At 29.2% G+C, this 16,948-nt stretch overlaps 2 protein-coding genes across 2 annotated transcripts; one reads left to right on the top strand and one right to left on the bottom strand.

The window, feature by feature from the left end:
- Positions 1-1,521: 1,521 nt before the first annotated feature.
- LOC137833107 (uncharacterized) lies at positions 1,522-2,244 on the top strand. The gene has a single exon (XM_068641480.2). The coding sequence runs from the start codon at positions 1,605-1,607 to the stop codon at positions 2,136-2,138; it is 534 nt and encodes a 177-aa protein (XP_068497581.1). The 5' UTR covers positions 1,522-1,604; the 3' UTR covers positions 2,139-2,244.
- A 6,014-nt stretch (positions 2,245-8,258) lies between these two features.
- Positions 8,259-10,349, bottom strand: LOC137833108 (glyoxal oxidase-related protein). The gene has a single exon (XM_068641481.2). The coding sequence runs from the start codon at positions 10,087-10,089 to the stop codon at positions 8,431-8,433; it is 1,659 nt and encodes a 552-aa protein (XP_068497582.1). The 5' UTR covers positions 10,090-10,349; the 3' UTR covers positions 8,259-8,430.
- Positions 10,350-16,948: the final 6,599 nt, after the last annotated feature.

Here is a 16,948-nt window from a genome sequence, read left to right on the forward strand (position 1 = left end):
GGTTTTCATAATTGACCACAGTATGTTCCGCAGTATTCATTTATGAAGGTAAGGAATACAGAGATTAGAGGTTAAACTGCAAGGAAGCCTGATCTGTTATGGAGGTACCCTCTCCTTATGCAGACATTCTTTTTTATCTAGTTCAGGTCAAATTGCTCAATGCTCTAGACTGCAAGCATGCTCACAGTAACAGGTTTTTGGTGAACAGATGCATGATTTTGTTTAGCTCTTAATTTTTTGAGGTTGTCATAGGTAGAAGAGTAGTTAATTTGTTTTATTTCTCCTTCTGCTGCTTAAATAGTCAAGAAAACATACGATTTAGAAATCCAATTATAAGTAATAGAGATTGACCTTAAACATCTAAATTCTTACCTGCTTGCTTGAAAACATAAAATAAAGAATGATTTATATATAAGGGTTTAAAAAACATGAGAAAATAATTAGACAATCCTTGCATATATATACGGATACAATACTATCACGGTTAAATTTTATTATAATAGCAACTCCCTAGCCAACTGAAAATAGTTACACAATATAACACCTAATTATTTGACCTCTATGCAAAGGGCACACTGGGGTGTGTATCTCCATTTGTACTCTCGTTTTAAAAGTCAAAGTGCCTCAACTTCTTATATTTTAATACCAGTAGGAGAGGTGCAATTAGTTTGTTTGGATCAATTATTTACTTTCAAGACAAAAAATGCTAAGAGTTTTTTAAAAACCGAGAACCAAATTGGATCTTCTTGCTATATCTGTTCACTATGTTGACACCATGTTTCCCTCTTAGTGAAAAGGATTTCAAAAATAAGTCTTCAGTTGAAAAAGATTTATACAAGATAAACTAGTTCAACTAGATCTGGTATTATTTTCCATGTGAAATGCATGATTTCAGTATTTAATAGCAGTAAATCCTTAAAAAACAGGCATGTGTGAAAATGATTAGAAATGCACCAGGTAGTAAATTCAGAACTGATGCATTTCACATAGAAGAACAACTAAACTAGTATTTGTCTTAGTCCCACATCAATAAAAATGTACTTACTTTTAGTTTTGGATACTTTAAGTAAAGAGTAACTGGCATAATTGTAATTTAACCTGGACGGGTTAATGGGTAAAAAAGGTCTATTGTTTGTCTGATGACTTTTATCTTCAAACTTAATAGATAGAAATTCGTTTCCAAAACTAAATTCCAGAACTTTATGTATATAGAATTTACTAAACATTGAATTAAAATTAAAATTCTAAGTTTAAATAAAATGGTATAAATTAGAATTCTAGTCTTTCATTCTATCAATCAATTCTTGTTTAATCATCAATGTTTGACCAGCAAAAATCCTTTCAAATATTAGTTATATGTCACAATCAGAAGTCATACACATCTTTAGATATTTTGTTACAACATTTATATAAATAAAAGTTATCTATCTATCTCTATATATATAATATAAGGATATACTTTTTGATTGTTCTATTAAACTAAGATAACTGTTGGAAAAATCACACTTACATAATATTGGGCTTGGAAGGTCCTTTACTTGTGGTGCACACCACAGATCAATTTATAAAGTTTAGAAATCAAAATACTCCAAAATTTGACCAAGATGGAATCTGTGGATCTCTCTACTATTAGACTCCGGCCATTCAAGATTAGTGATGTTGATGATTTCTTCTTGTGGGCAGGGGATGATGAAGTGACCAGAAACCTCCTATGGAAGACTTGTGGCTCTAAGGAAGAGGCTTTGACCTTCATAAGGGATGTTTGCATACCTCATCCATGGCGTCGCTCAGTCTGTCATGGTGACTGTTCCATCGGATTTGTTTCAGTATATCCTTGGTCAGGTGATGAAAGGCACAAGGCTGACATAGGCTATGCCATTGGGAGCAGCTACTGGGGCCAAGGGATAGCCACCAAAGTGCTCCAGATTGCTGTGCCTCAAGTCTTCAAGGACTTTCCCAATTTGCTAAGGTTGCAGGCTTTTGTTGATGTTGACAACAAACCTTCCCAGAGGGTGTTGGAAAAGGTTGGCTTCATTAGAGAGGGTGTTCTCAGAAAGTACACTTATTTCAAAGGAGTTCTTAAGGATTTTGTTGTGTATAGTTTCTTGTCCACAGAGAAGATTCTTCCAGGTGACTAGATTATTTCTGCTGATATTTAGTCTGCAAATAAAGTATGATTCACTGTAATATGAAAATCTTGTTTGTCATAAATAAAATATAAAACAATATAATACTTTCCATGAATTGCTACACTACAGTTATTTGTGAAATTTATCTTAAATCTATTTCAAACACAAGCTTCTGCAAAATTGTTTTGCCCTTAAGCATATATAGCTTATTTATCAGTTAGTTGACAGATTTTTTAATCCAAGAAAAGATTCGCAACACACACTTGCAGATCAATGAAGATTAGTCACACATCGCTCAAAGAAGTGGAAATCTTGTTAATGGTCAAAGTATAAATAATTGTTTATAATTAATTATTAACAATATACAATTAAAATTGGAATAAGTTGAATTTATCAAAATTTAAAGTGTAGTATAATGGATAAACTTTTATTAGTGAGTAATATTTTATTTGATTAATCTCTTTAGGCAAAATTTATTTTCATAGAAATTAATGTTATTTAAGATATTCAAATTTAGTATCACTCAAACAATATAATTATTCGCAAGTAGAACTTAAAAACAACTGAAACCATACTTTACTGTGTTTTTTTACTTAAATTTTCATATATTTTATATATTTTTATTCTTATATTCTTTTTATAGTTTTTTTTTCTCTATATCTTTTTCCTCCAAATCATAGAATTTATGACATTTGTTCCTTTTCTTTTATCCTAATCATTTGTAAACAAGTAGGAGGTGGAGAGGAGTGAAATAGAGTGAGATGACAATGTCAAAACAAATTGTTTAATATGAAAATAAGAAAAAAGAATTTTAAAAGGCTAAACAAATCACTAATAATATGAAAGGTTCCCCTTCATATAAAGTCAATAAAAAAATCATCACATTCAACTTATTTAAACTTAGTTGCGATTTTGTTTTTTAAAAACATATTAAAACAAAAAATATATAAATTATTTTGTACTTTAATTCCTAAATTATATCAGATTATATTAGATTTATCAGAACTATAATTAGAATTATTCAATTTATTTTCTGAAAAGTTATAAATTTGTATTTAAATTTTTCTCAGGTTAAATTGCAGTACAAAGAATAACTTGCTACTAATAGTCAATTCGCAATGGTCTAATTAATATAAAACATATAAATCAAGTTCAATAAAAAAGGGAGACATGACATAATCATTATCAATAATTAATTAAATTAATAGTATGGTGTGTCAAATTAATCAAATCATAATTCTATGGTCGGGGCAGATAACAATTTAAATTATTATCAGAAACAACAAAATTCATCTGCACACTAGATAATTTTTTTTTATATCAGCACTCCATACTAGATAATGACTTCAAAATGATGACTATGGCCATGAACACCATTCTACCATCAAAGTTGAGAGAGATGACGAGATCATTTCATGGTCTTAGCATGAGATGATAGACTGAATCTAAAAAAAATAAAAAAATACAATAACAACCCAATAATAAATAATATAATGAAATTTTTTCGGTTCATAAGAAGAATATAGAAATTCAAGTTTCTTTCACCAGGTTGGATTAAAATTAATACGGATGAGACTCTTAGGGTATCCTGGTCTTGCTGTTTGTGGAAGTATTTTTTGTGGGAGTATGAGAAAGTTTATTGATGTTCTCTCTGCATTTCTTGAAGTTCAGACTACTATGATTGTTGAGTTTTATGAAGTTATACATGCTATGGAGAAAACTCAAAAGTAATGTTTGGCTTGAATGTGATTCTGTCTTGATTTGTGATGCGTTTACTTCTATAACTAATGTTTCGTAATCGATGAAATACTTGTCTTAATTACTGTAGAAAAATCAAGTTTAGGATTACTCGTATTTTTTCGTGAAGGAAATGCATGTAATGATAAGTTTTGATAAGTTTGAAATTATAAAATTTATGGGAGTGCTGCAAGAATTCATGAAGGTGCAAGAAGAAGCAGCCCACATTCATTATTGGTAGCAAGAGGACGGGCCGAGAGAGACCCAAAAGACTAGCAAAAACTCCTAATAGAATGCCAACAACACACAACTCTAACCTTTTTTTTATTGTTAATTAGATTTTTTTTTTATTGAAATGTATTGATTTGATTCGAAATATTACAGTAAAATATTTGATTAACTTGATATGATTTATTAGGGGACTTGAGAGTTTTTTATTAGGAGTTGAGTTTGAGTTTTCAAATAATATTGAGATGATTAGTAATTTAAAATGCACAGTGTGTATGATTGGAGTTTTACTCACACTCTTCATATATTCATGCTTTCTCCCTTGTGTAGTTCATCACTAACTAATTTTAAATATAGTGATTAAGAACGCAATAAATATGCAAAATAACTTCTTTTTCCAATATAAACAAATAATCATTTTAAATTTAAACTATATTACTATATTTTAATTATATATATATATATATATATATATATATATTTATTTGAAATAATTTAATATTCAGTAAGCATATTGAAATTTTAAAGGAGAAGGATAGGAGAATAAATATTAACTTTACTTAAATGATATAAATAAGTCTTATTATTTATAAATATTAATATTTTCAATTCATTTGATTTAATTTTGTGGTTCTATAAATAATTTCTTTTTGGGGAAATTTAAAATTTACATACTCAGTGAAATTGATAAAAATAAAATAACAGATTATGATCACATAAGGTCTTATTTGTGATGTGTTTAAGAATATAATCAAAATAAGATTGTACTTGACCTTTTGTTTCTTCACCATATTCAACTGTGACACCTACTCCTTTTCATCCAAAACATCTTTGTTTTGTTCATCTCTCCTCCAACTTTGGACACATGATTATCACTTTCATTTCATGCCATTTTTGTGATGATGTCCCATCAACCCCTTGGCATCAAATTGTGCATGCCATTTCAATTTATATTTTGGTCATCTTTCATATATGGAGAGATGTTCTCTTTCCTATCTCTTCATTCAAACACATAAATCTCTTCCATATTTTTATCCATTTTAATTTATACCTTTTAAATACTTATGTTTTTTTTTCTCCTATATAATTTAATTAATGGAAGAATCACACAAATGAAAAATCAAAATAGATAGATATAAATAGTAAATAGAAGTACTCCCTAGGATAAACTTTTCTTTATTTTTGTAATGAAATAGTATTTCCAGTCCAGCCATTGCAATGACTTTTATTTTTTCATGTTAAAAAAACATTTTTTTTAATATGGTAGATCATTAGATAAAAATATGTTAGATATTTGTTTGAGAATGAAGTCTTCATTTAACAAGATTTATATATTTAAGTAGTAATAGTGGATAAAAATGATTTCGAAAACCATAAAAATGAAAATGACTGGCAGTTTGCCAAAACAGTAATGGTTGTTGCATAAGAAACTTAAATGCTCTTCATGTTTATTATACTTATTATTAATATAATTTATACATATTAATAGAATTATTATTAATAATAATAAAATAAATTATACTCATATTATTAAATTATTATTAATATTATTATTAACATTATTATTAATATTATTATTAACATTATAATTAATATTATAATTAATATTATAATTAACATTATTATTAATATTATTATAAATATTATTAATATTATTATACATATTATTAATATTATTAGTATTAATATTAATATTTAATAAATTTAATATTATTATCATCAATTTAATAAATTTAATTTAACTAATTTATATCATAATTTCAAAAATAAAATAGTTATGACAATATATAAATAAAATAAATTTAAAATAAATAATATTTAAAATAAACAAATATTTTATATAACATTTAAATAATTTAAATATATATTTTATTTTAGTCAATTAATTTTAAATCAAACGCTTATTTAATTTAATAAATCTAATTTAATTAATTTATATTCAAAATTGATAAATTAAATAATTTATTATAACATTAAAGAAATAATTCTAAAATAAATATAATAAAGAATTCAAAATTAAAATATTTATTATACATTAAAAATATTTAAATTTTAAAATTCTAAACATGCGTGGGCTATAGCGGACGCATATGCGTGAGCTATAGCGGACGCATATGCGTGGGTTCTGTGGGCAACGCAAAACCGACGCCTATGCGTGGGCCGCGGCCGACGCAAAATTTTTAAAAAAAAAAAAAAATTAAATCAATATATGCGTCTGTTTTGCGTCCAATGTAAATTTTGCGTGGGCTTTTACTCATTTTGGCCGACGAGAGTAGCGTCCGCAAATGGCCCACGCAAAAATTTGGAAGCTAAATCAAGTTTTTCTTGTAGTGAGAAAAACTGAAATACAATAACAACACTAACAAAATAAAAAGAAAAATAGTAATATTATATCATCCTCAAGAATATAAAGTCTTGAACGTTTTATGGGGTAGAGGCTTTGTAAACAAATCAGTTGTTTGCATGGAAGAGGAGATGAAGAGTAACTTGATTAGTTCTTGGTTTAGCTTTTCACGAACTATATAGGTAGTAAATTTGTATATGTTTTTTTCCTTCGTGAAAAATTTGATTGTGAGCAATTTAGATTGTCGAATGACTGTCATAATAGGAGGAAAGAAATCCAAAAATCTTGCAAGAGATTATAAACAAGCCACTAAATTACGCAAGTGGTGAAAGCTAATGCTCTATACTCAACTTTCAAAGAACTCCTTGAAATGATTTGCTTTTTTTATTTATTTCCAGGAGACCAAAGTTTCATCCAAATATATACAATTGTGGAGAAAAATACCTGCACCAGGAGAGACTTTTAGGTATTTGAGAACGTGTAAAGCAGTATGAGATTAGGGGTGACAAAGTGAGGCGGCCCGGCCCGCGGCCCGCTGAAAAAAAGTAGGACGGGTTGGCCCACATAACTTTAAAATGTAGAAATCTTTTGTCTGCATCTCCATATTTTCTTTTTGTAGCTTCATATTTCACATTCCAAATATTTTAATAACATCTTACTACGCATGTTTAGTGAAAATAATATTATGAGACTATTTTCCTAATACATATAAATAATAAAAATTCAAATTTTTTATTTAATTTTTTATTTCTTATCAATTTGTGCCTCGGTTAGTTTTGATTCATAAATGTGATCAAACATTATTTTTGAGACTTAACATTTCACTACCACTAATGGTTTCCTTTTTATGCACCCTACACAAACCTCTGGTTATGAAACTTGAATCAAACAACTTGCAAAAGATCTTGTTTTTTTTTGGTTCAAAGATGTTTCAACCCTATATATTATTATAATAGAGATACTCAATCTACACCTCCAAAACCTACATAGTAAATATATTTCTATTATCTCTTATTTCATTCAATATCATCTTTTTTTCACACCTCATTTCCTTATGGGTAGAAGACTTATTTTGTACTCAATACCACATGTTTATTATATATTGTACAAGAGAGTGATATTTAACACTGATATCGAATACACAACTCCAAATATTAATATTTTTATGGATGTCAAAAGTATAGTTTTTAATTGTACAATAATGTCTATATGGTATTTAACAAAAAATAAATATTATGTGTATTTTTTTATCGGCAAAATATTATGTGTATAGTAGAAATTGATAATAAAAAATAATTTTCGCATTTTTTTAAATCATATCTACATTTACGGAAAGATAATGTCAAATTCATCTACATTCATCTTAAAATAATATATATATATACATATATATATATATATATACATATATATATATATATACATATATATATATACACACACAAGTTTGTATATTTTTTAATACTAACATATTTTTTTCATTAATTAGATTGTTTACCTCCTTAAAAATCATATTAATTCTAATTAAATAATCAAAGTTTATTATATAATCTGAAAATGTTAATTTAATTTCATGAAATCTTTTATGAAAAAAATTTGTAATATTAACAAAAAAAATTAAGATAGTTTTTATATTTATATCATTTGAAAGACTTATAAACAGTAAAGAAATTATATATAAAGATTAATCTCTAAAACCTAAATGTCATACACTCGTATCAAGAGATAAGTTCAATTGAAGGGAGTGTTTACTGGCAATGTTTGTGATATCAGCATTCAACAAATAAAATGTCATACATTTATAATCACCCTAATTATTTTTCTACACACCCTAAGTTAGAGCATTAGATATCATGATTTGTAGTTGGGTTAAGATTATTAATTCATTCTCATTCATCTGCACTGCACTAACAAACACCTCTTAATATTTATGCTAATTATTAACAACAATTTAATAACCAATTGCACAACTTCATAATCTCTGTTACTTTATTACATGACTTGCACCCACCAACCTGAACTTGGCACACCCTTGTGCACCACAAACAAAATGTAGTATCCCGGCGGTGCAATCTCCGCCGTCGAAGGCCCCACCACCGTTGCATAATAAGCTTCTCCGCCCAGGTACGTAACCCCACGCAACTTCAACACCACCATCCTCTGATTCTGTCCAAAAGAGTGCGTCGTAAACGACGGTGCCAAGATCCTAATCGACACGTCACTCGCCGAACCAAAATCAGACACCGAGAACGTCACATAACAAAAAGTTCTAAACCCTAAAACGTTATTATTCGTAACATACCTAATCGTTGGCCGCACCGGATTAAACTCCGGCGCCAAATACGGCGGAGAAAACGCCTCCAAGCTAAGATCAGTGGGGTACTCAACCCCAGTGAAGTTGTAAAAAACGTGAGGGTTGCTACCACCAACTAAAACCCTTCCATCTTTCAACAACACAGCCGAAGAGTGATATAACCTAGGTCTTGATGCCGGTGCCATAATACTAAACCGATTCACCGTCTCCGATGGCCGGAATATCAACGGCGTCAACACCGGCTCACGGCCGTGTTCCCACCCAGCTGTCCCGGCCCCTACGCCGTTAATTATAACGACATCACCGTTAGGGAGGAGAAGCATGTCACCCATTGCTCGTGGCATCGGCATGTTCTCCATCACCCAATTAGGGTTAGGATGAGTGAGTCTCAGTCTCCCGCACGAGGCAAGGGCTTGCATGAAGCTCCCACGTAAGGCGCTTTCGAACGAGCCGCGAGGCGCTCCGCCGCAGACCACCACTTCAGCTTGGAGTGGAACTAGGTTTTCGTCTAGCGGGAGGAGAACGGAAGAACCCGAGCTAGGGTAGTTACGAGGATCTTCACCTGGAATTGGAGGGAACTCTTTGATTACACTGTTTAGTTTGTAGTCAAATAACACGGATTTTGTGTTGGCGAAAATGAACAGGTTTCCATCGGGTAAAAGATGCACGAAAGGGTATAGATTATTTTCACTTGTATCGGAGGTTCGCTGAAGAAAGTTAAGAGGAACAGAAGAAGGATAACTGTTAGGGTTAGCGGTTTTAGGTAAGAATTCGTAGTTGAATTGTCTTCTACCTCCAACAACAATGACACGAGCATCTGGGAGTATTTGGTTTGTTGCATACCATCTTCTTTGTGATAACAAACGTGGGAATTCGACCCAGTCGCAGGTTTCGTCGAAGCACGGGGTGAACATGCGAATGTTACGTTCGCCATCGTTGTAGCCCCCGGTCTGTATCAAAGTACCGTTCGGAAGAACCGCTCCTGAGGAACACCATGTGTCGGTTTGTATCATTAAGGGTCGCAGCGTGTTGGTGGCAACGTCGTATAGAGCGGAGTGAGCAGAACAATCGAGTTTTAGGGCAATGTCAAAGGGATCCATGCGACAACGGCCATTGGAAAGAGGAAGGTATGAGTGGCCAAAATCAGTTCGATCAAACATGATGACTTTGTCGTTGTGGAGAAGTTGCATGTGCATTGGGGATATGCCAATGCTTGGGTGCAAGAGCTGCCATTGTCCTTGGTTGGCAAAGCGTGATGGCAGAGTCTGAGCCTGAAAACATGGAAACAATGAAGCTAGAACAAATGGTATTACTATTAGGATCATGATAGTGCTCATTCTTGGTAATTAGGTAGGGAGAAGGAGAAGTGTTGGAAGAATTTGGTTGAGTTTATTGGTGAAGAGTTGGTGGCGTTGGGTGATAGAAGGAATTGAAAGGGAAATTAATTTATATTTGTACAGAGTGAAGCATGAAACATGTTTGATGAAAAGAAGAGAAAAAACATGCATAGATATAATTACAGGGAGGAACAAAAAGGAGGGTATCTTTGAAAGGAATGGTTGATTCAGCAGCTAAAGGAGTGCAGGTGAAGCAGTGCAGTTTAAAGGCAAGAAATATGATACCAAAAACCTACACATCTTCAGTTGATTTTAAATCATAGTGTCCACATGTTCAGAAAATATAGGGCACCACACTCAAGGTAACTTTTTCAATGTAAAGTGTCAACCCACAATGATTTTAATAGGGTATAAAGCTCAAATGAGAAAGAAGAGTGTATACTCATGCTCTTTTCAACATATTTTTTTAATCATGGATTAAAATTAGAAAATTTTATTTCAATTACTGGTATGTTATAATAATTTTCAATACTATAAAATATATATACGTTGGTATCTCACATCCAATTAAGATAAATATTTCATATTATATAAATAAATATAAATATTTAATTTGTCTTAAAGTTAAATCTTTAATGTGATAAGAATTTATGTTCTTATAAAATTAATAATTTTTACCTAAAATATAATCTTATTTTTCAAGTTTTGATGATCTGTTTTGTAATTGTCGTGTGAAAATTAGATGATTTTTTTTGTCTAAGATTACTAAATACTTTGTACAAAAGCATATGAGTAACATTTAATTTTAGAATATGTACTATTTTATTTTCTATCTATCTGTCAGTCTTTTGATGCATATTTGAATGATTTAAGCATGATTTTTGGGATTTTAAGAATTTATTTAACTTAGCCGCTAAATATGGTCTATTATAAATAACGTTCAGATTTGGAAGCTTTTTTTTATCTTCTGAATGTAAATATCTAGAATCTATGCTAAATGTTTTTGGATTACTTTTCGAAAAACAAAATTAAAACAACTTGCGCCACTGTCACTGCATCCACCGTACAAAAACGAAAATGCTTGCGTGAAAATACAACTCCACCGCAGGTAGCATAAATCTCTCCTCCTCCACCACCACAACAAACAACTACACCTCCACTCAAAACATCTTCACCACAGCAAATAAAAGTGACAAGGTCAATTTGGATTTTAAGAAAAATGTTGGGTGCAGGTTAAATTGATCTGGTCAATTCTTTCCTGCACCCAACGAACTTTTTAAAACTCAATTCTGTCCTTGTTTTCTTTATTTTAAAAAAGGTGTAGTTGAAAAAAAAAACTTAATTTTCATCTTCTCTTTGGTTGATGCTGGTAGTGGACGTACCGTTTTCAGTGTAATACACTGAGAATTCTGGAAAAACTTATGAACATATGCATCTTCTGGATAACCCACATCCAAAACAGCGAAAAAACTTCCAGACATAGCATTCGCAGCGCATAAAGGCGTTCCGCTATATCCGGAAGGCAATGTCAATGAGAAAACACTTTTTTTGCGTGTCGTCTCTTCTTGTAGCTTCGTTCTCTCTTGCCATCCAACTCTATCACATTCGATACCGCCTCACTGACCACCACCACCACAATTGACATTGCCGTTCAGTTGGTCTTCGGTACAGGTAAACGCTGCTATTGAACGTAAAACGGCACAGAAAAGAAAGCGGCAGAAAGATTGAAAACAAAAGGGTTGCAATGTATTGGGTACAGGGAAAACTAAGAGACTAAAAGAAACATCCTAATTTTCATTTCATTAAAGTTAGTTTAGTATTTTCATACAAATAATTGGATGCATTTTTTATTGGGTGCAGGGAGAATCTGCCATTGATCTGGTGTAGGAAGAATTAGCCTCTATTGAAAGGGGACATGTGCTGGTATTGGTGAATTGGGTTTTGATCTAGATCTGGGCTTCTAATATATACTTTGGTATTAGGGGATTTCTTTTTATAGCCCCATATTTTTCTTCTGCAACTAATACATGTTAAAATCCTTATTTTATTCTTTTCATGGAAACACTTTCATAATATGTTAAAAAAAACTTTTGGAATGATTTCCAAATTTCACAATCTTGAAAAATAATGCCTTTTATATTGTGTAATTGATAAATTATTTTTCTAAAAAAGTGACTTTGAAATTATATAATTTGAAAACATTGAATTTAAAACCTTTGTTTTCATTCAATTTCTTTACAAACAAAAAATTAAGGGATAAAAAATAAATAAAAATTGACCCATAATATATGTGCCAAGCATTTTGTACTGTATAAATAAATTTAAGTATTTAGTAATAAGCTTTTTAATATTTTATAGATACAATTTTAAACTCCTGAAATTTAAATTATTAAATAATATTTTAAGATAATTCTGTCGTTATTTTTAAAACCTTCAAAATTTAATTAATAAAAGAATCATTATATTCACAGATTATAATCCTAATCATTATATTTTAATATCAAAATAAAAACTCTATTTTAAATAATGTAACAAATAACAAAAAAATTATATAAAAAATAGGAAGGATTATATAGCATTACTAACCATCTAAGTCATTATTCACTACTAAAAAAATTATAAAATAAAAAATAATAGTAACTAAATTAGAAATATTTTTATAAATTAGAAAGTTAGTGTTATATAAAGTAGTTTTTTTTATTAATATAAATTTATAAAATTATTTCTAAATTAACATTTAACTATTAACTACTAAATTTTAGTTACTAACTATTTTATATTCTAAATTAGTCTATATTAGTTTTTTAGAAATTAATTTAAAATCTAAAATATTAGTAGCCAGCTAATTTAAATACCAATTTAGAAATTATTTTACAAATTTTTATTAATAATAAAAACTATTTTAGATACCAATAATTTTTTAGTTTCTAAAATAATATATAATTTTAGTCAATTAATTATTTTTAATATCTAAATTTTTTTTTATTTAATAATTTTGTTGTAGTGATTATAAGGAGAAGAGAAAATCATATATAAATAATAAAATATTTAAAACAATGTTATAATATCGTTTTTTTTTTTCAAATTAAAGTGTATTAATTAGATTGAAAATATTTTCAGTACCATCAAATTTGAAAATCAAAATGAAATATTAATAAATCAGAAAGCATACAAAACTAAGTTTAAATTTGAAGACTAAAAATAAATTTTCTAATTTGAACCTTACAAAATTAGTTTTAAATTGGAGTCACTAAAAAAATGTCAACTATAAATAGATTACTTTTAATAAAAAGAAGCAGAAGGAATCTTTCCAAAATTTAATGAATATAAATGGAACTTTTAATTTTGAGAAGAAAGAAGTAAGAAGGGTTATTTAGTAAGTCAAACATGTTCAAATTTCTTTATAATTAATAATTAAAAAAAGAGGTGAAAAATAGGTAAAAACATAAATATTTGCAACCTTTATAGATTATGGATCATATGCAGATATGGAAAATCGGAAAAGACATTGTAGATGTGTAACAGTACCATGTATCCAATGTGAAACCTAATTGCTAATATGACAAAAGGAAATTAAGAGAAATTATTGAAAAGTTTATGAATAATTTAATAATGTGATAGAATTTTAAAAAATAATTATAAATTGATGTCTTTAGAAGATAACTAAAGTATTATTGCGTTAAAAATAAATTTTTATTAAATGCCAAGTATTGTTTAAACACCAAAATAATGATGATTATTTAATACCCATACATTATTTGATACAAATGTCCGTAATTTTATCAAAATAATTTGATTTAAAAAATATTTTTAAAAAAATTAATTTTAAAAAATTAATTAAAGTTGAAATAGAATGAAAATATTTTTTTTAATTATAAAATATTAGTAAAAGTAAAAGTTATAGAAAATAACAAAAAAAGTTCTTTATTAAAATACTCAAATTTAAATTAATTAATTTTATTTAATTCTTGATTTGCCCCACTTTAAAATATTAAGTCCTAACTTTAAATTATAACATCTACTTTAAAAAAAAAATAAACCTTATTCACATGTACTTTGAAAACATTGCATCTTAATTTAAAATATAACTTATATTTTCTAACTAGCCTCACTTAATTGTAAAGATCTATAAAGTACTACAAATAATTTATCCACTGCACATTGAAATATTAAAACCAACAGTGCAAAATTTAATCTCTATTTAAAAATATTAAACCCTGTTTTACATTTTAATTTCCTCCATTAAAATATTAAACCTATACTTTGTAATTGACACCGATCAATCAAACTTATATTTCATATTTTAACATAGTAATTATAGTTTAAAATTTTAATAACCAAACACAGATGAATTAGAACAAAAACAAATTTGTAGCAATTCTAATGTTCCACTTATATATAATTCATATAACATTATTAACAACGCCACTTATCAATTTGTGTATCCAATATATGTATGCATAGTAACATTAGTCTCCTTCAAAATCTTGTCATAATAGATTGTATTTCAACTCAATTGATTGGAAAATTTATTTTAATAGATTTTCAAGACAACCAACATAATTACATTCATCCATCTATAAAAGCACGATCTTGAAATGCAGAAATCATACATCTAATCACGACTTTATATAAATTGGAGTTTTTTTTTTTTTTTATAGTTTATTCTTGAGGTTATGTTTAAAGTCAATATTTTGTTTTTTTTTTTAAGTTGAGAGAGCACGACTAGTATTGTTAATTTTTTTTTTTTTAAAGTCATAACTTTGTGGTTTTATTTTTATTTTATTTTAAAATCACGATATTCCATACATATTTTAAAAAAATAATAAATAAAAAAATGTGATTTTAAAATAATTAAAAAACCAAATCCTAAAGTTGTGGTTTTAAGCATGATTTCTAGAAAATTTTAATTTTTTTTATCATTGTTGATATTTAGACTTCGTGACGATACCTATGTTGATGATGTTGTTAGAGATTCTTCTGGCCTTGTTACTTGTGGTAGTATTTTTTGTGGGAGTATGAATGAATTTATTGGTGGTTTCTATGCTTTTCTTTATGTTCAAACGACTTTGGTTTCAGAGTTTTATGAAGTTATACATGTTATTGAACAAACTCAAAAGATGAGTCGTACTAGTTTATGACTTGGTTTGTACTGCATTTATTGTTATGTCTAATGTTCCTTTGATGTTTTGTAATAGGTGGAACACTTGCCTTAACTATGGTGGGAAATCAGGTTTAGGGTTTCTCACATTTTTCGTGAAGGAAATGCATGTGCCGATAAACTTGCTAACTTAAGCTTTATTCATAGAGAGTATTTTCATTGGTATAATAGACTTCCAACGAGTCTTTTCTTAAAGTTTTTTATTAATAGGTATAGATTACTTAGGGACCATTTTTGTTAATATATGGGTTTTGGTATAGTCTCCCCATATTTTATTGTATTTTCCTTTCTTTTAATAGTTTTTTTTTGCATGTGATGACAAATGATTGTTGTTACTTGAGGTGTCAGCCTAACTGAGATGTCAAGATTCATAATGATCCCTAACATGAGAGTCTTAAAAAAAAGACTTAGCTTAACGATGATTCATATCAAGCACGAGGACTTGGTGATGACCCTACCAAGCATGAGGACTTTGTGACAACTCCTACCAAAAGCAAGGACTTGGCGACAACCCTGCCAAGTGCGAGGACTTTGCGATGTCCCTACAAAGTGCGAGGACTTGGCGAAAACCTTGCCAAGTGCAAGGATTTGGCAATGACCTTGCCAAGCGTAAGAACTTGGCGACGACCCTACCAAGTACGAGGACTTGCGATGATTCCTACCAAGTGCGATGACTTGGCAATGACCTTATCAAACGTGAAGATTGGCGACGATAACTTGGTGTAAAGTTCAAATGTTTTATCGATATATCCTTTCTTAAAGGTTGTCCTTATCTCCATATATCCTCGAACTCTAACCTGTTTACTAAAAAACCCTAAAAACTATAATAATTTTAATTTATTTAAAAAATAGTGAAGGTAATTACAATGCATATGGTCAAACTATTTTGTTATATAATGTAAAATCCTTTATCACCAATTAATTGGAAAGTAGAAAAATGTAAAAAGGAGAATATGAAGTAATTTGAAGTCATTGGTTCCTTGGTGGTCCCTGAACACCATTAGGTTCTCCTCCTCAAACCCTCATCATAGGCATTTGTGACTCTCCACCCTATTTCATTTTGCTTGCACATTTCTTTCATTATTTTTCCATAATTTGCTGTAAGATTTGAGATACCACATCTCCCTCCTCTTGTGTTATTGTTCTTCTTATCACTCATATTTATGAAAATGACATATCATTTACCTATCCACAATAAACACCAATATTCAAACCAAGAAGTGGGGATATCCTAATATAAACAAGCCACTTTGTCCTTTTACTTTTATCATTGTTCATTTTAATATATTGTTTGCTAGTTTCTACTTTTTCAATAGTACCCACATGAAATATAGTTTCCAATCTTTTACTTGTTATATTTATTACTAATTACACCTTTTTAATATTATGATTTATATTAAAAATAATTTGAAATACTTTAGTAGCACTATCAAGATTCATCTATTAATTATTTTTATCTTGATGAGTCCACCAACAAGTTACCATGAATAATATTATTAAGATCAAACCTGAACCATACCACCAAATAGCATTGACTTTAAGCCCAAAACCTAAAAGAAAGGATAAATTGATGACCTATAAAAACACCATTGATCAAACCTAAGAAAACCAGGCCTTAACCATAACGCTGCATAAACCTATGCAAGGGTTGGTGGATGTTTGTTTTACTCCAATTAATAATTTCCAAATTCATTGAAC

Source organism: Phaseolus vulgaris, chromosome 6 (assembly GCF_051622355.1).
Source record: "Phaseolus vulgaris cultivar YP4 chromosome 6, ASM5162235v1, whole genome shotgun sequence".
In the NCBI taxonomy this organism is placed as follows: Eukaryota; Viridiplantae; Streptophyta; class Magnoliopsida; order Fabales; family Fabaceae; genus Phaseolus; species Phaseolus vulgaris.